We start from the raw sequence: 20491 nt of genomic DNA, 5'->3' as shown, positions 1-20491 counted from the left end.
TTGACTTGTTGTAATTGTTAGGCCAATCTGTTGGTTGATAATTTACACATATAAATAATATTATATATGTATAACGCACCGGCCTCCCTATAAAGATGGCAAATTAAATTTTACTCATGGTGGTGGTGGTAGGTATTAAATTGGGCTCTACTAAGGGTTTAAAACAAGTAGTCCTTAACAACATAATGGATGGGTTTACTTGCTATTGATTTCTTTTATATAATATTTTTTATAAGAGGGGAAGAGAGTACAAAATCTGTTTTTTATACAAAAGGTGCTTAAGGTTAACTCAAACCAATCCAACTTGTCTTGTTTCAAGTAGTACCCGTTGCCTAACTAGCTTGACCCGCCTAGGAGTGCTGACGATAATACCTGACAAAGCAAAATGGATTTTGCAAACCATGTGAATCTAAAACTATTAATAAGTTTTTATTGTTTTTTAGAATGACAACGCTTAATAATCAAACGATGTTTTGACCTATTGTGCACCGCACATATGCACGTACACGGCCTAAGACTTTTGAATTTACAACCTTGGAAATAATCTCAATCCCATAATGTTACAATGATGTCAAACCTTTGTTTGTGAAGTGAGCGCATTTCTAGGAACCTGCAACCTATTTGGAGATGCAGATTCGCTTGAGTAAATTGAGTTCCTTCCAAAGAAAGAGCTAACAATAACCAAAAGGTTTGAGGATAACCTTTTAACTGTTGTAGACTAATCTGCAAAACACACACCATAGTGTTAGAAGTGTTTAAAATGGGTGAAAACTTGTAGTCTTAGTACAGATTGAAACGGTTGGCTTAACATTTTGTGCAAAATTTTGGTGTTGCATATGATTACAAAAGTTAAATTATTTCAATGATGATATAACAATTTGTATAAAACCATAAAGAAAGTTTTATGTATATATATTACACATAGGGTGAGTTTTGACCCACTTACCTCGTTTCATTTTCAGTTCTACCACTTTGACCCGCTAAGAGGTAGAAAATTACTCTGGATCAGCTCATTTATAAGTAAATGGGTCGCCATTTATGCCTCTAAAATATGTGTGCTACATAGTATTAGTAGATTACATGTAATTAAATAATTTAGAGTACTTTCAATCTTTCATCCTTAGCCCAACTTCTCACAGGAGGGAAATGATACTCAGAAAATCACATTAACCAACCTATGGCCTGCAGATAATTAGCTATATTGCATAAAAGTCTATCCTAAAAGGAAGAAGTGAAATTTCCAAAAAATATAAACATAACATATAAAGAAAGCATAAATATATTTGATAATCACTTGTGCAAACACCTATCCAATAAGCCAACCAATATCACTTTTGTGATAAACTATATACAAAGAGCATGCTCCTTGCCTATAATCATAGTCAAAACTCAAAAGTATAATAAACAAATAGCTTAAATTATGGGTTAAATGGATCCACAAGAAGAAAGTTGCCAAAAGTCACTCTATTTGAATGCTTGGATTATGATTGAAAAAAATAACTTTTAAACCAAATTGCACAAATCAACCTTTATGTTATACCTAAACTGCAGTTTATACCTATTACTATGAAATCGACAAAACCCAACTTTTATGTTCATGTTTTGCTACAAGGTCAACCTTTACCACTAACCTAGTTTGTTTTCTTGGTTAAGTTACCTCACATGCTTTGCATGTGAGGGCTTTTTGGTCTTTTCAAAATCATATTTAATGTATATATATATAATTGATGAATTATGTACTTAATGTTTGCAGATTCTATACGTTACGTCCTTTGCTCCTAACCCATTTAACTTTTTTCGTTAAGTAAAGTCACACAAGGGTTATTAAGTCTTTTTATCACTTATTTAAATAAATTTAATTAAACAAAACAAATTAAAAAAAATAATTTCTGCATACATATCACTCAGTGCAAAAAACCGAATTAACCGAACCATAACCGAATTAACCGACAAAACCGAACCGAAAAAACCGAACCAAATAAAAAACCGGTGGGTCGGTTAATAGTTTTTTTGGAAACCGAAAGTAGCGGGTCGGTTATGGTTATCATTTTTTCCATACCCACCATAACCGAACCGACATGTAATACATTTTTGTAGGATTTAGGACTTTTCACCATATTTTTAATATTTGATGTTTTTTTTTTTATTGAAGATTTTTAGTATTTATGGGTTTTCCATATCGTTTTGTGGTTTTGGTTGGATGTTTATTTGAATTTATGGAATGTATCATATCATTTATTTCAATATTCGATAATAATTGCTATTAATATTATTATATGTATTTTGAATACTATGTAATATACTAACATATACAAATATCCAATAACAATTTATTCCGTGTTAAAAAAATTAAGATATTTTTAGCTAAGCTAAATACACGGTTAACCACCCATAGCCGACCTGCTATAACCATCAAAACCGAATAACCATAACCACCATAACCGATCGGTTATGGTTATGGTTATCCATTAACCGATATCGCGGTTATGGTTATGGTTTTATGTCAAAACCGACCCAAACCGACCTATGCACACCCATACATATCAGATTTATAAGAGTAAACTGCTAAAATGGTCGCTGGGGTTTGGTCACTTTTGGCACTCTAGACGAAAACTCAAATCTTTTGAAGCTGGGTCCCTGTGATTTCAATTTTGTTGTCATTTTTATCCAAAATCAAATTTTGGTAAGGTTTTGCAGTTAACATCTAGTTTTTTGTCTTTTTTCTCTATTTTAATGAAGGGCAAAATGGTATTTTAACATTTTATTATATTATAATAAATTAAAAAATCTAACCATTTTGATACATACATGAACATAAAGGGCGAAAAATATAATTTAACCTTACTTTTTCTTTGGTTCCAATCCGGAAGGAAGAGAAAGGAAATGGAAGTAAAACAAGCACTCTTTATATAAAAACCCAAGTCCCAATTATGATGATAAAAGTTTGCAGATTGGCGGGAAGATCAAATTCAGTGCTCGATTGAGGAAATGGAGGTTCTGAGATTGCCGTTATCCGCGTCACAAAAAGGGAAACTGATATCTGCAGGCTACACTTCCATCGCTTCGCTTTCTTCAGTTTCTCCTTCTCATCTTGCTCTAGGTATTATCTCAATTTTAACCTAACATACCTTTACTCACTCTCGTATATGTTTGAATCAAACATTTTCTTCCTGTTTATTAGGTTACTGTACCATCATAGTCACCGAGTTTGGATTTAAGTCTGATAAGTTCGTTTTCTTTGTTGGATTGCGTGTATGATAATTTGGTTCACCAACTGTTTGATAATATGCTCCAGTGAACAATACCGCATGCTGTGGTGGTTCGGCTTGTGATTTGACCCCATGAATTTCCCCCAATGTGTACCACATATGTTTCTGTAATGTAAGAGTGCTTTTCTTGTTGTATTTTGCAGTAGAGGGAGTTTATGCTTATAGGCTATAAAAACATTACGAAAAATGCTTTTGTAAGAATAGTGTTTAGATCGGCATAAAGGTTGTTTACAGTTTGTCGTTAGTCGTTACAAGGTTTACATTTGCATCTACATCCTGTATCATCATCAATATCGTTTTCGTTAATCGTTTGTTCTGCTAGAAATTATCAGCAAAAGGTTTTTTGTTAGAAGTCATCTGAGAGATGTATAGGTGTAAGCTCTATGTTCTCTAGATACATAGTGTGAGTGAAGTGATTCAATGAAAGGTATAAACAATCAAACACAAGATCTATGAAATAACCGGTTCATAGTGTCATTCACTCATAAGAAATTGGATACAAGAATGAGATGGGAAATAGAAACGAATTACAGAAAGAAAGGAGATGAGAAATCAGATCGTTACACACTCGAGTTCATTCTTCATTACCCTGTTCATTTCCCTCTCTTTGCTTATATCCAGTCAAGCTAATTTCACGACCGCATCATGCCATTCACTTTGTTGGGCTATTGGACTGGGCTTGTTACTAAAGGTTTGTGTATTTCTCTGTCGTACATTCAAGAATAGGGACCCATTATATAGGGTAAATTACATGACAGAAATATGACAGCCTATCCTATAAATATGGAAACTAGATAATTATACACAATAATATATCTGCTAAGAATATCTGCTAAGACTCCCCCGCAGTTTGAACGGGAGGAGGACAAACGCTCAAACTGGTCCGGAATGATTGGAATAGCTGTTTAGAGAGACCCTTCGTAAATATGTCCGCATATTGCAATGAAGAAGGAACATGAAGAACTCGAATGTCACCCACGCGGACCTTATCACGAACAAAATGAATGTCGATCTCTATATGCTTCGTGCGCTGATGTTGCACCGGATTATCAGACAAGTAAACAGCGGAGACATTATCACAATAGATAATGGATGCCTGACGAAGCGGAGTATGTAATTCTAGCAGTAGATTCCGTATCCACGTGGCCTCAGCCACGACATTAGCAACCCCCCGATATTCTGCCTCTGCACTTGAACGGGAAACCGTAGGCTGCCGTTTAGACGACCAAGAAATAAGATTGTCACCCAAGAAAACACAATACCCACTAGTTGACCTTCTTGAATCAGGGCAGCCACCCCAATCCGCATCAGAGTATCCAACCAACTCATTGGTTCTTGACTTAACCATGCGAATACCATAGTCAATGGTACCCTGAATGTACCGGATGATGCGCTTCATAAACGAATAATGAGCATCCCGAGGGTCATGCATGAACAAACAAATCTGTTGCACAGCATAAGAAATATCCGGGCGAGTAAACGTAAGGTACTGTAAAGCACCTGCAAGGCTCCTGTATAAAGTCGGATCAGAGAATCGAGGACCATCCGAAGCACTCAACTTGGAGGATAGATCAACAGGAGTAGTACACGGTTTGCAAGCAGTCATAGAAGCACGGGAGATAATATCCTTTGCATATTGTTGCTGAGACAAGAAGATTCCGTTCTTCAGCTGATCAACCTTGATGCCTAGAAAGTGATGGAGGCGCCCAAGGTCAGTCATGGCAAACTCTCGTGAGAGGGTGCCAATGATAGACTGCAACAATTTCTCATTAGATGCGGTTAACACAATATCATCAACATATAGTAACAGGTAAGCGATATTAGAGGGATCCTGCTGATAAATAAAAAGAGAGTGATCACAAGCACTACTTTTGAAGCCATGAGAGGTAATAAATGTAGCAAACCGTGTATACCACGCTCTAGGAGCTTGTTTGAGGCCGTATAAAGATTTCTTAAGCCGACAAACAAAATCGGGGCACCGACGATCAACAAACCCCGGAGGCTGATGCATAAAGACAGTCTCATTCAAAGTCCCATGTAAAAAAGCGTTTTTGACGTCTAACTGATGAATAGGCCACGACTTAGAAACTGCCAATGATAACACTGTCCTGATAGTTGCCGGTTTAACAACCGGGCTAAACGTCTCCTCACAATCAACACCAACTGTCTGAGAGTTGCCATTAACTACCAATCGGGCATTATATCGTTCTAACGACCCATCAGAGCGAAACTTATGTCTGAACAACCACATACAACGGATAATGGGTCGATCTGTGGGTCGGGGAACAAGCTCCCATGTTTCATTTTCCTGTAATGCAGAAAATTCAGTCTGCATGGCATGTAACCAGTTAGGATCGGCAAGGGCTTTGGTATAGGTCTTTGGCACGGGTGAGATGGTATCGGTTGTAAGGATGTGGTGAGGTGGTGGATAAGGATAACGGGATTTGGAACGTGTAGTCATTGGGTGTTGATTTGGATGAGGTGGTGGGTTACCCGGTGCAGCGGGTTGTGATGGCTGAGGGCCGGAGGCGGGGCTGGCCATAGGTTGGTTAGGCTGAGATAGTGGATTGGGCTGGGTAGAAGCGGGCTGAGGTGGTGGGTTGGGCCTGGGTCTACGGGAGTAGTGGAATGGGAATGGGGTAACCAGTGATGGTGGTTTGATGGGTTGTTGGAAAGTGAAACCGAGGGGTAGTTGGTCATCAAGGAACTTATAGGTAGCAGGGGTGTGAGGCATGGAGTAGGGGAAGACATGTTCATCAAAGGTTACATGTCTAGAAATGTGGACTTTACCGGTTGTGGGATCAAAGCACCGGTAGCCTCGAAAATCGGGAGGATAACCGAGGAAGATGCACCGAATAGCCCGTGAGTGAAGTTTATGAGGCTGAGTGGCGGAGGTGTTAGGGTAGCACGCACACCCGAACACACGTAAGTGCTCGTAGTCTGGATGGCGGAGGTAAAGAGCAAAGGTGGGCGTATAAAAGTTTAATCGTTTGGTCGGGAGAATATTGTGAAGGTATGTGGCGGTGTGTAAGGCTTCGACCCAAAAGCTTGGTGGGAGATTGGCATGTATTAACAAGGCTCGGACGATGTCGTTTAGGCGACGAATCATCCGCTCGGCACGTCCTTTTTGGGAGGATGTTTGTGGGCAAGAGAAACGAAACAAAAGGCCATGATGAGATGCAAAACTCTTGAAGGCGTGATTGTCAAATTCACCCCCAAGGTCACACTGAAAAGTTTTAATGTGTCGATTAAATTGGGTAAGAATTAGTCGGTGAAATTTAGTAAAGGTTGGAAAAGCTTCAGATTTAAATTTCAACGGGTACACCCACACAAAATGTGAAAAATTATCAATAAGCACCATGTAATACTTATAACCGGATTTGCTTGGGATAGGTGAGGTCCATAAATCACAGTGTATGATGTCAAAAGGAGCAAAAGTAAATGAATTAGATGCATGAAAAGGTAAACGTTTACTATTCGCCAATTGACAAGAATTGCAAAGATTAGACATATTGTCTTTATTACAAGAAAAATGAAAAGTACGACTTAAAATGTCTAAGACTTGAGCCCCTGGATGACCAAGCCTATCGTACCAAGGAAGAGCAGGTGATGCAATAAAACAAGCTTGAGGAGGCAGTTGAGGTGGTGTGAATGGGTAGAGATCCCCGGTGCTGTTATGGCGAGAGAGAGTCCGTTTAGTGATGAGGTCCTTCAAAGAAAAACCAAACGGGTCAATTTCAATGGAAACATTATTGTCTCTTGTAAAACGAAGAACAGAAATAAGGTTTCTAATGATATGAGGGCTGTAAAGGACGTTGGGTAAGATATAGGTACGGTTAGGTAGTGTATGAAAGCCCGTACCGGATCCTTGGATTGGTACACAATTGCCATTGCCTACTAAAATTGAACTGCGTACAGTAGATGAATCAGGGAGAATGATTTTACCTTGATCACGGGTGACGTGTGATCCAGCCCCAGTGTCCATGATATCTTGGTTCCAAGAAGTATTTTGTTGCTGAAGCTGCATCTGAGCAAAGGCTGCACTTAGGTCTGATGGACTGAGGGCATCATAAGTGAGACCCGGTGACTGATACTGTTGTGGAGACCCTGTAAAGTGAGCCTGTGGTTGCTGAGTAGCAGGCTGCTGTGGTGAGAAAGTAGTATGGGGCCTCCATGTATTCTGGGTCGGGTAAGGACAGGGCGGTGGAGTCCACCAGGCCCAATTTGGGTAAGATGGTGGTGCAGGAGAATACCCGTTCCCAGAGTAGTAGGACCGGCCACCACGCGATCGACCACCTCTGTTGTTTCTTCCACGACCCCGGCCCCGACCTCGGTATGAAGACTGGCCCGGGTCTTGGGACTGGTCGGCGACGGCTGAATGACCCGAAGGTTGAGCAGAATGTTGGGCTGGGGCTGCGGTAGCTGGTGCGAGAAGGACATAGGTTGATGACCCCTTCTGAGCGTCAATCCGAATAGCTTCATCGTGTAACAGGCTGATGGCCAGATCCCAGTCAGCATCACGGTTGTTGATGAAGGAGGCCGTGGTACTGTATTCAGCGGGTAACCCGCGAACTAGTTGGAGAACAAGTCTGGAATCGGAGACTGAATGATCTACATCAGCAAGCTGATTGGCCAGGCTTTTCAACTGTTTACAATAGTCATCCAGTGAAGAACATGCTGTAAGGGTTAGGTTGCAGAAACGGGTTTCGAGGGCTGCAGCCCTCGCCTTCTTGTTGCTTAAAAATATTTTTTCTAACTTGACCCATGCATCACGAGCCGTTGAATTAGTCTCCAAGATCCGGTCCAAGAGATCATCTGAAACAGTACTGTATATCCATTGGAGCACGAGAGCATCCAACTCTTTCCACAGCGGGTAATCAGGATTGGTTTTATCGGGGGCTGGTGTCTCATCAATGTGGTTCGCAACTTTATAGGCTACGACGTGAAGATTGAACAGTTTGGTCCAGGATGAATAGGTTACGGTTGTGCCATCTAGGGTTCTGATTTTGGTATGAATATTTGTAACAGAGTAGGCTGGGTGTAGGGAAGTTGGTTTGGGTGGTTCAGAAGATGATTCTGTTGTCTTAGTCATGGTGGTCGGCGACTGAGCTAGGGTTGAGAAGAAGAAAAGAAGAAAATCGAAGAGAGCTAGGGTTTGCAGAACCGTAGCTCTGATACCATAAAGGTTTGTGTATTTCTCTGTCGTACATTCAAGAATAGGGACCCATTATATAGGGTAAATTACATGACAGAAATATGACAGCCTATCCTATAAATATGGAAACTAGATAATTATACACAATAATATATCTGCTAAGAATATCTGCTAAGAGTTACTTGGGCCTATGTTCATAACATTACTCCCCCCTTTCAAATTCACCTTGACCTCAAGGTGAAAGTTAGGATGTTGTTTGATTGATTGAAACTTCTTGACCAGAGTAGCTACTTTATTACAAAAGTGGTCAGTTGATGTTGATTCATGAACTAATAGTGTGAATTCAAGACAGTGGTTGTGGAAATGATTGCCCATAAACCAACTTTGATGTGATGAATTCTTTGTGCCATAGCTCATGTTAAACCTCATACCCACACCCCATTTTCTACAAAAATGCATCAGGTAAAGAAGAAGGTTGTCAAACAAACTCACAAGCTGTAACCAGTTCTTGAATTCGAACAAGCGGATGGAAGTAAGATGCATTGTCACCTTGTCTTTCTTGAATAATTATTTTTCCGGTAAGCATCAAATCTTTATCGACCCATGTACGCAATGAAACATCCCAAGATTCATGGTTGACCACCAAAAATTCAACTTTGACCCAATTGTCATATTTTTCCATATATTTTCTGCTGTATAAATTTAGCTTGACCAAGCTGCCCTTACTATCACATTTTCTCCATAGCATAGTGACAGTAACCAAGGATGCAAAATTGGAAAAAGAACGGGCTGACAAAAAGTTGGTATGTGCACTAACTATTTCTCTCACAGACAAAATCTCCAATCTACTAATTCCATATAATTGTTCTTTAGCTAGGTCTTGCACATATTGAACAACTGTCACATTTTTTAAAGTAGAAGTTGAAAGGTTATCACCACCGTCTTTTTTGCCAGTTGCTGTCTTTATTTCAGTATTAACAAAATCTTGGGATTTAATTTTATCATATACCTCTTCAAATAAGCACGGACACGATAAGCCAGAAGCCACACACCTTGAAACCTCATCCAAAGCATAGTCAACAACATGAAAACACAGTTGGGAATTACTTTGTTTTTCCAATTTAGCGTAATATTTTCTAAATGGTTTGATGGTGGAAAGTTATACCATGCAAAAGGTTGATCCCAAAAATAACCTATGAGAAGCCCTTTTGTGTTGGAGTATTTCTTAGCTGTATCTTCTTTTTCCACATCGTGAACCTCATTTTCATCAGTAATCTTCCCTGTGTGTTCCGTTACAATCCTCTTATCATCTCTAGAAGCCCTGGACTCAGCAATTAAATCCTGACTGATAATATTACTATCTGCTTCATCGACTGTTAACAGTCGTAGCATCCGCGTATGACTCAGCAGACCAAAAACGGAACCAAAAAAACACCATGGAGGCTTCCATGGAAACTTAACTCTCAAAGTAAACATCAGGCTAATTTGAACTTGATGTATAGGCACTTGTACTTTCAAATTCCTTAGAATTATTTCAAATTTTATAGAAGGAATTATGAGCTGATATAGGAGAGTGGCATACTTGGATAGGAACAAAAAATGTGGAGAGAACTGGTAGGTTGTTCCTCCTTTCCAACCAAGACGATAATTGCCTACTTGAAACTCAAGCACCACATTATTAGTGCCAGTCATAAAAATCTCTGCAATAGCTCGTGCATAATTGTTAAGTACCAAAGATTGAGACATGTGAAAAAGTGGTGCAATCCATAGCACACCAAGAAAAGATTTAGAAATATGCACTACGTGAGCATGAACAGTAGGAGTTAGTACCAAAACCGAGTTACTAGACTGCATAATACCCTCCCCTACAGGTCGAAACCGATTAACATCCCAATTAAAATAAGGTGTCGCAACCGAGAATGGGTCGGTAACAAAATTCAAACCCGTTCGATGCAATACAACATCAAAAAAATAACCGGAATGAACAATTATACTACAAAAGTTGTATTGAATGGAATGAACAAGAAGAGACTCAGAATTTAAATCAACATTCATTATTCGAGTAGAAATAATAACTGGAATCGAGCCATATTGAATCAGACCAGATGACAACAAAGGGAGGTGAACAAAGCTCGGACCAGGATCAAAACCAAAGGTCCTTATTAACCAATCAGCCCCAGAATTCGAACAAGACAACAAACTACCAAAGTAGCAATAGTATTATCCTTTGTACGAAAAGCTGTAACAGTGGGAGGTGTAGAAACAAAACCTAAATTTGTTGCTTGCAATTTATCACCAAAAGGCAAAATAGGACTAGAGATTACCATAGCAGAGCAATCAAACTGCAAATTGAGTGTACAAACAGAAAGGATAACAAATGCAGGTATAGGATATACCTGTACTAACTTTGGTGAAAGTAGGATATCAAGATAACCCTCACAAATAGCACCGGAAACGTCAACCGAAGGCATTGAGGAATTAGGTGTAAGTGGTGCAACCAAAGCCAAAATCGGATCCGTTGCATGACGATTTTGTTGAATCAAGACGGAATGAATCGGACCAGGATCAAAATCGAATAAAGTATTATGGTCCAATTCTTCATCCAATGGAGGAATAAATAAAGGAGGGCTATCAAGTGAGGTTGGATCAGTATATACCTTAACAGGATTCTCAACCAAACCCGGTTTCCACTCAAAGGATTGAAAAACTACTGAAACAGCAGAAGAATCAACATCGCAATCGTTGGTTTCTACCATATCATTCTCTTGGATCTCCAATACCTCATCATCCATGGTTTCATGAACTTCCTTGACAATTTCATTTTCAATGCTAACAAGCATTTCATCGAACACCTTGAGATCAGTCGTAACAAACGGAATTGAATCAGAATGAATCAGACCTGATGTAAATGACAGAGCGACAATGGAATTGGCAGTAGACTTGGAATCAAACAGAGCTAGTTCCTGAATCAGATCAATTGCAACTTTAGTTTGGTGAATCGAACATGGTTCAATGGCAATTGGATCGACAGAAGTAGCTTGGAATTGAGTGATCATTGCAGTAGTGAAATCATTCCGGGTGAGCGAGTGTGAACTCCGATGCCAACCATTGAACCACCAGAAGGGTTCATCATCGAAGGATTCAATGACATAGGGAACCCGCTCGTCATTGTATATGGCGTAAAAGAGAAAATATTGTTCAGCTTGAGAGATCCATAGGTTGGGATTAGATCCAGTGAAGTGGATGTTCCTGCAGGAGTTCTTCCAAAGCCATCTATGCTAAGGATCAATGAAAGCACCAATGAAGTGATTCAATGAAAGCTATAAACAATCATACACAAGATCTATGAAATAATTGGTCCATAGTGTCATTGACTCGTAAGAAATTGGATACAAGAATGAGATGGGAAATAGAAACGAATTACAGAAAGAAAGGAGATGAGAAATCAGATTGTTACACACTCGAGTTCATTCTTCATTACCCTGTTCATTTCCCTCTCTTTGCTTATATACAGTCAAGCTAATTTCACGACCGCATCATGCCATTCACTTTGTTGGGCTAGTGGACTGGGCTGTTTACTTGGGCCTATGTTCATAACAGTGAGTGTCTCTTAGAAGAAGGAAGCTCCCACATTATATGTGAATGTGATTAAAATTTGTATAATTGCTTAGTAAGGAGCATGAAAACATGTAATCAAAAGAAAATTGCTTTGTACATTACCAGACACCAGTATAGGGTTACACCAAGAGTAGGCCTCCAGTCCTTATCAAGTTTAGGATTAGTTCACCAAGGAAAGGACATATGTGATGGGACGTCATGGTATATTTTCTTTTGTGGATTATTTAGTGTTTACGAACGAGACTATGTGATGTACTATTGCAAAATTGAAGGTTTAGAGATGGTTTAGATTCCATAGGTTTTGGCCTAGAAGAGAATTAAAGAAACGCATACGAAATTCATCTTTACGTGTGTTGATACTGAAGCAAAAGATGCAGTGAGGTATCTACAGATGCCTTTCCATTGTTTTGTGTCACCCAGTCACCATTTCCTCCATTGCTATGAGCAACAGTAACTAGTGTAACTGCATTTATTCACCATTAAACTTTTTTGGTATTATCTGTTTCGTGTACCACGGGTCGGGTCGGGTCATGGGTCAAAACGGGTTCGGGTCAATTAAAAAAAGGGTTGTTTTGGTTCGGGTCGAAACGGGTTCGGGTCAAAACGGGTTCGGGTTGGAACGGGTTCGGGTCGGAATGGTTTTCGGGTCGGGTCGGTTCGGGCTGATAATTTACTCTGTTTTTTGAGATTTTTTGCTGCATGATTAACCGTTAACAATTAAATTTTATGATATATCCAAATTCAATCTCTGATTGTTTATTTTCACTGCAAATTTTGGATCTGTGTTTGAATAATCTTTGAATAATTGGATCTGTGTTTGAATAATTGGATCTGCAAATTATACATACAGACATACGTAGCATCGCTACATATTTATATCACGCAAACTTGCACATACACTTACTATAACGATATATGAAAAAGTATAATACACATAACGCTACATAAAGTTTATTTTGCAAATGATCGGTGTTGGTTCGTATGTCACTGATGATGGGATCGGTTCTAGTCGAAACGGTAAAGGTCGAAACGGTTCGCATCGAAATGGTACCGGTTGAAACGGTACGGGTCGAAACGGTACGAAACTCATCCCGACCTGAAACTCGTCTTGTGCGGAAACTCATGTCGGCCCAAAACCCGTTGTGATCCGAAACCCGTCCCGTGCAAAAACCCGTGTCGGCCCGAAACCCGACCTGAACCGACCCCGTTCCGATCCAAAACCTATGTCGTGCCGAAGCCTGTCTCGGCCCGAAACTCAATTTGAACTGAACCCGTTTCGTGCCGTAACCCATGTCGTGCAGATACTTATGCCGGCTCGAAACCCATTCTGATCCGAAACCTTCCCCGTTTCTTTAAGACACTAACCCACATCGACCCATTTCTTTAATGTTGTCGACCCGCTTTGACCCGAAAATAAAAAGATGAAATTTCAAGTGACCCATTGTGACCCATTTACTTAAAATATCTAACCCAAACCAACCCATATAATTTTAAAATCAACCCAAATTGACCCACTTGGAAGGCTTTGGGTCAAGATTGCCCCCTCTACTTCTGATCATGTTCAGTTGATCATTGACATCCTGACCCTTGTTATGCACTTCTTTATGACTTGGACGAGTTGTTTAAATGTTTAAAGAGTTGTGCACTAACTTCAAATATCTGTTCATAAGGATGTCATCATGTCAAGACTCAAGTCTTATTTTCTAAACAACCTCGAGCATGACTAATACTCTCTTTAGTTGTCACCTTTTGTACATCACTTCCAGCACAAACATTCTTATTAAAAAACTTACGTCATATGCTTGCAACAGAACTGAAGGTTTCAGAAACAGAGGCACTAGAAATCCTAAAGAGTGTATCGGATGGTAGTCGGTTGCAGAGCACCAGTAGCAGTTTTACCATTGTCAATGGTATTATTCACTCTTCAGCTACCATACTTTCAGTTTCTTCACTATTATGATTGTGGTTACCATTTGTTGTAGGTGCCCAGAGCGCGTGGGATATGCTGCAGGAAGAGGAAACCTCTGTACATATTACCACATCGTGTGCTGACTTGGATAGCATTTTGGGTGGAGGAATAAGTTGCAAAGAAGTCACCGAAATTGGTTTGTTCTTTTATTGATTTTACATGGATTTCTAGTTATTTTATGCTAAAAGTTTTTTTTTCTTTTCTCGGTTAGGTGGAGTTCCCGGCATTGGTAAAACACAACTTGGGTATAAGTTGCTAACATACTTTATTGAGTAAAATGCCATTTCGTCCCTAAGGTTTGGCCTTTTTGCGACTTTCGTCCAAAGGTTTGCTTTTCCCCATCTAGATCCAAAAGGCTTGAAATCTTGCCATTTTCATTTGGCTCGTTAACTCCATCCATTTTTCTCCGTTAAGTCAGGGGTATTTTCGTCTTTTTTGTTAACTTAAAGGGCAGTTCAGGTATTCTGTCTTATTACGTAAAATGAAAAAGACCAACTTGCTCTTTAAGTTCGCAAAAAAGACGGACATATCCCTGACTTAACGGAGAAAAATGGATGGAGTTAACGAGCTGGATGAAAACGACAAGATTTAAAACCTTTTGGATCCAGATGTGGAAAACAAACATTTGGACGAAAGTCGCAAAACTGGCCAAACCTCAGGGACGAAAATGGTATTTTGCTCTACTTTTTTTTGGGAAGTTTTATATGTTTCGCTAACATAAGATACAGAATTCAACTTGCAGTTAATGTTCAGATCCCATATGACTACGGTGGAGTTGGAGGCAAGGCAATCTATATCGGTAAGTCTGTAGCCTTACCGTTATTTTGTTAGCATTTATCACAATCTTGTTATATTTAACATTTTTTTATTTTTTGATAGCAGATACAGAAGGTAGCTTCATGGTTGAACGAGCTTTACAGATTGCAGAAGCTTGTAGTGCTGACATGGCAGAATACAGCCGCTTGCATCACAAGGGGCCTCAAGCTTGTGAAGTCAAAACGATGCAGCCCAAAGATTTTCTTGAAAATATATTTTACTTCCGTGTCTGCAGTTATACCGAGCAAATTGCCCTCACTAATTACTTAGACAAGTTCATCACAGAGCATAAAGATGTAGATACATATATACGCATTTCAATTAAATTTCATTTTCATGTATTACAGATTTAGAAACTGCATCTAAAAATGTTTCTACAGGTTAAGGTGGTTATCATCGATAGCATCACATTTCACTTCCGACAAGATTTTGATGACATGGCGCTTAGAACAAGAATACTCAGTGGAATGGCCTTGAATTTGATGAAACTCGCCAGAAAATTCGGTTTGGCGGTAAGATTAAACACCCAATTTATTATGTAATATTCGGTCAATTATAGCTCAAATTCAGAAGTCGGATTCCTAATGTGGTCTCATTTTTGTATATATTGAGCAGGTAGTTGTACTGAATCAGGTGACTACCAAGTATGCGGATGGTCAATTTCATTTAGCCCTTGCACTCGGTAACTTGTATATGTTAATATTTTATTTTTATTTTTTAACTTTGCACAATTACATATTATCGTTACGTGGGTGGTTGTTAAAACTTATTTACAGGTGATAGTTGGTCACATTCCTCCACAAATCGCATCATTTTGCACTGGAATGGCAATGAACGCTATGCGTACATTGACAAGTCACCCTCTCTCCGATCAGCATCTGCACCTTATTCCGTCACACCTAAAGGAATCAGGCCCTCGGATTCGAACAATAAAAGAATTAAACATGTCTAAGTTTATTATTGCATATTCAGGTAGTGTAACATTTCCAGTCTTGTATATCTTTTTTGCTTTCACTTTATGAATTAATTCATTAAATCAATGTTTTATTAAGAAAGCCGATCAAGTTTCTTAGTTTGTCATTCACTCATTCGCATCTTTTGCTAATTAACATGTGTGTGTTAGATCGCCTTATGAAATAAACAAAGTGTTTGTGATCTGGTTAAAACGATATCGATTGAAAATATTATTCAACTAGTAATATGCCCCCGCGCGTCGCTGCGGGCTTTTGGTTAGCATTGATTCGCTTTCAACTAGTAATATGCCCCCGCGCGTTGCTGCGGGCTTTTGGTTAGCACTGATTCGCTTCGGTACGGTAACGACACTCAGTATAGCGAAAGAGATATTTGATCAAAAACCATAAAAAAATTTACATCAGCATGTATCATTACAACGCGTTAAACGGTAAATGGTTAGATGATTTGTACATAAAAAATAAATAATAATATACTTGTGACTAATTAAATAATGTGAAACAGATTAAGAACAAATGTTGGGTAGTATTATAGCCAACTTGTGATCCTGATCACCTTTCATGTGGTTGAATCCTTCAACCTCGCAAACGTGTGGAATCGTTGATCTTCAAATGCCGAAGCAAATTCATGAATCTCCTAAACCCCTAATCACAAACTGTGAAAGAAAACAGTAAATCAAGTAAGGAAACAAACGTTACCTTGCAAAGAATCGTTGATCGGCCAAAGCTCCAAAGGATGGCAAGAAGAACGACGAAAGAAGTTTGACAGAGAAGAAAGAAGAAAAGGGGGAAGCGATGGAAATAGGTGCAGTAAAGATGCACCAACGCATATCGCAGAAGGCTTTTCTTAGTCGCTGCTACAAAATGGCAACAAATAAACTAAGGTATGCATCCCATGAGTCTAAGTTAAGTTGATGAACTTGTCTATATAACAGACGTTGCATTAATCTATAGATCCAAACTACACAATAACCTTTAGATGAACTCCCTTGTAACTAAAACATCTAGTTTCCTGTAGTCTTATAATAGATTCTTTATTTTCAATAAAGGTTCATCAATAACAATATGAACAGTTTATTATAAGATGTATAACAGAATAATTATTTTTACTGAAGGTTCATTATTGAACCTTATTGATGAACCTTTACATGATATATCATCAATCTGTCTAATAACATTATAACTAAAACATTATTATTTTCAAACCATTTAGATGATATATTATCGATAATGAACCTTATTGATGATGAACTACGAATTTATGAGGTACATTTTATTATTAGACATATTTATGTGTTTCAAACAATGCACATCCAAACTGCACAATAAAGATGAACCTTTAGACGATATATCATTAATTTGTCTTATAATAAATCGTTCAACTAATATATCAATTGTATGAGGATACTTTGCTATCATAGGCATGAGACAAAGAAATGCAACAATTCCATCAATGGGCAAAAGGGCAGCAACATAATTTATTAAACTACAAACTGTAGACTTTGTTAACTTAATCAAACGAAAAATAAATTACTAAAGAATGTTAACAACAAACGAAACCACTTACCAAAACATACAGATTACAATGCATAACAATTTTTTTAGGACCTAAATTACTATCAACATAGCTGTTTATGGTTAATCCTAATCTATTCTTCCTACCTCATGCACAACAGTCTTTTTTTTATTACTCACGACATCCAATCAAGTTCCGTCATGTCATCAACCATTATTCCATCACTCATAACCTTTTTTTAGTGGAAATGGTCATCACTCACAAGTCACAACACCCAACAAATCAAACAACACGTACCATTCTTCACGCGTGATGCAATGATGTATTTCCAGTTAAGGTATTCCGGCGATTACTGCCGTTTTCTGACGGGGTAGCAAGATGTTTAGAGAATTAAATACACCAGCATGTCATAATTCATCACCATATAGCAAACAAACTAAAGTACATCAACAGGAACTAGGGGGGGGGGGGGCAATTCTGACCCAAATGCATAAACATGGGTCATTTTGGACCCTAATCTAATTATTATGGGTTAAATTGGGTCTCCTTGCAATAATTCGCGGGTCCAATTGGGTCAGAACTAAACTGAAGAAATAAGTTGAAGGGTCAATTTGGGTTTAGAAGGAAAAAGGGACGGGTTGAACGGGTTATGAGAAGAAAAAAGGAACGGGTTCTCTAGGGTTTCTTCTCAGTTCTACTCACAAGTCAAAAGCAGCGGGCGACGACCTCCGCCATCTCCTCCGCCACCTCCTCCGCCACAGACCTCCGCCGTCTCCTCCGCCACAAACCCACATCGTCTTCGACGTCTCCTCCGGCACAAACCCCCACCGTCTCCGCCATCATCTCCTCCGAGCGTCGCCTCCATCAGGTATGTATTTGTCTCGTCATTCTTTCTCTCTACCGATGTCCCGAGACACCAATCGATCCCCCGGTGACAACACACCCGAACCAACCCACATCCTCAGCTAACCGGCTAACCCAGACACCGATTTAAGTCGAACCCCTGTTGATTCAACGTGCCTTTTTTTCTGAGCACCAAGTGCTTGATGAAATTCCCCAATGAGAGTAAAGTTTCAAAAAATGACACTTTCATGTATGGTTTTCAGTATTCTTTTTGCATAATTTGTTAATTGATTTGATGTCTTGCTGTTTTAGTTTACAAATTTCACTGTTTTATTGAATCAAGAGTTGTGCTTGTTGACAGAATATGCTATGCTAGTACGTTGCGTTGCTTTGTAATTATAAATGATTGTAGGCTTGATGCCATACATTTAGGTTGCATCCTGGTTCTTACAACTAAACTGGACATACATCTGGTGGTCATGTATCACAGTTTTTCTTCAATTTTATTATTTTCATGCCCATTAGACCATGTGTAGTCATAAAGCCCCTTAGGGGGCGTTATGCGACAAGTGGCGAAACACGTAAGAGAGGTTATATATGTATGGAGCTTTATATATATGTATGTATATATATGTGTGTGAGTTAGTATATGAAATAACCCCCCCCCCCCCCTCACGCCGCTATGATTTTCTCATGATATGTTCAGTTTTACCTTTTTTTTATTCCTGATTTAAGATATCTTCTTGTTGTGTTAGTCCCAAGATTTTTATCTATTGGTGGCTTGAAGAAACTGATTATATTCATCAGTTCATATGGTCTGCAGTGATGTCGTCTATAAGGGTATATGATCCATTTACATAAAGCATTGTTTATTGGGAGATCCTAAAAGATGTGTCTCACTTGAACCTGATGAAATAACTAACAATCTGCTAATCTTATCTTGGTCTCAAGGTAAGTTCAGATACCCTTAAGAGGATATGATTTCTAGGTGATCAACAATCTTTAGCATATTGTTTTTTGTTATATTTGATCAAAGTTTCTTGAATGTAGACTTGTATTTTTGAATCTTGAGAATAGAATTTGTTATATCAGTGACAAAAACTCTCTCAAGCATATCTATCACATCATTCTTTCATGCAATTATAACCCAAGCTTAAAGGAGTATAATTAGTCATTCTGCTAAACATGAGTAACATTGAATCTAAGTACCAGACTACCAGCTATATAAATTTATTCTAGCAACAATAAGCTTCAGGGAAAAAAAAACTGACCCGACCCGAAACCCGTTCTGACCCGGACCCGACCCGAAACCCGTTCTGACCCGGACCCGTTCTGACCCGGACCCGTTTCGACCTGAACCAAATCAACCCTTTTTTATAATCGACCCGTTTTGACCCGAACCCGTTTTGACCCTAACCCGTTTTGACCCATGACCCAACCCGACCCGACCCGTTTGCCAGGTCTAACAGGAACTGTCAAAAGTGCACCAGCTACTCCATGTGGTGCCATTGGACTCGCAGCGCTGTTACATCCATTCATGAAATTTCCTTGACCTCTTCTACAACTTTAAAGATTAAAGTGTTTACCCGCTTAAAGACTTCATATTTTGATGCTGCCACAATACCCAACACATGAGGAGCACAATTGCATGAATATAATCAGATAATTATCAAAAGACCAACCTAGTAGTAGTGAAAGTTCCTGCAAAATTCCTTAGCGGTTTGTTGATCCTTAACATGCTTTCCGGAAGTTCCTCCTCGTTAACTCAAGTTTTCATTGATCCCTACATATGTCAAGTTAAAACAAAGGTCATGAACATAGGCAATTATAATGGTTACAAATTTCTGCGTTCATAAAACTTAATTTCAATGAATCCGTATGTATTTGGTAAAAAAGGCATAACTCTATATTGGATGCAATATGTGGCTTCAATATTACACGTAACGCCATCCAAAACTTATAATTGAATGTTGTTAAAAGAAACTTGTTTATACACGAACAGAGGATATAACAATGAATCGCACCAGTAGACTAAAGAACATAATGCACGTAATCATTCTAGAAATTGCATCATTGATCTGGTTAGTAAAGAAAAGCCAACATAACCCACCCTTCATGCCCAAAGAAGAAGAGGTAGTATCCTCCGACTCTTCTTCTCTGACCAAGCAACGACAACCTCTCTTCCGATCGATCTCCGCCAGAGTGAAACATGCATTTCTAACACCAAAATATCACTGTCGTTAATGCTATGACAGATCTATGTTCGCTCACTCTCTATGTCATTCACACAGAAACGATGTCGACAACCAATACGCTAACACCTGATGTTGCTGA

At 38.9% G+C, this 20491-nt stretch overlaps 1 protein-coding gene and 1 long non-coding RNA gene across 2 annotated transcripts; both read left to right on the top strand.

Moving 5' to 3' along the window:
* Positions 1–2853: 2853 nt before the first annotated feature.
* LOC110915634 (DNA repair protein RAD51 homolog 3) lies at positions 2854–15899 on the top strand. Its single transcript, XM_022160364.2, has 9 exons — positions 2854–3100; positions 13854–13952; positions 14025–14147; positions 14223–14256; positions 14740–14810; positions 14894–15123; positions 15208–15339; positions 15443–15509; positions 15604–15899. The coding sequence occupies exons 1-9, from the start codon at positions 2989–2991 to the stop codon at positions 15777–15779; spliced, it is 1044 nt and encodes a 347-aa protein (XP_022016056.1). The 5' UTR covers positions 2854–2988; the 3' UTR covers positions 15780–15899.
* A 2021-nt stretch (positions 15900–17920) lies between these two features.
* LOC118479697 lies at positions 17921–19297 on the top strand. Its single transcript, XR_004860085.1, has 2 exons — positions 17921–18182; positions 18913–19297. It is a non-coding gene; the product is annotated as an uncharacterized LOC118479697 (long non-coding RNA).
* Positions 19298–20491: the final 1194 nt, after the last annotated feature.

The sequence above is a fragment of the Helianthus annuus genome, chromosome 6 (assembly GCF_002127325.2).
Source record: "Helianthus annuus cultivar XRQ/B chromosome 6, HanXRQr2.0-SUNRISE, whole genome shotgun sequence".
Lineage (NCBI taxonomy): Eukaryota > Viridiplantae > Streptophyta > Magnoliopsida > Asterales > Asteraceae > Helianthus > Helianthus annuus.
This window is presented reverse-complemented; position numbering and strand designations above follow the sequence as displayed.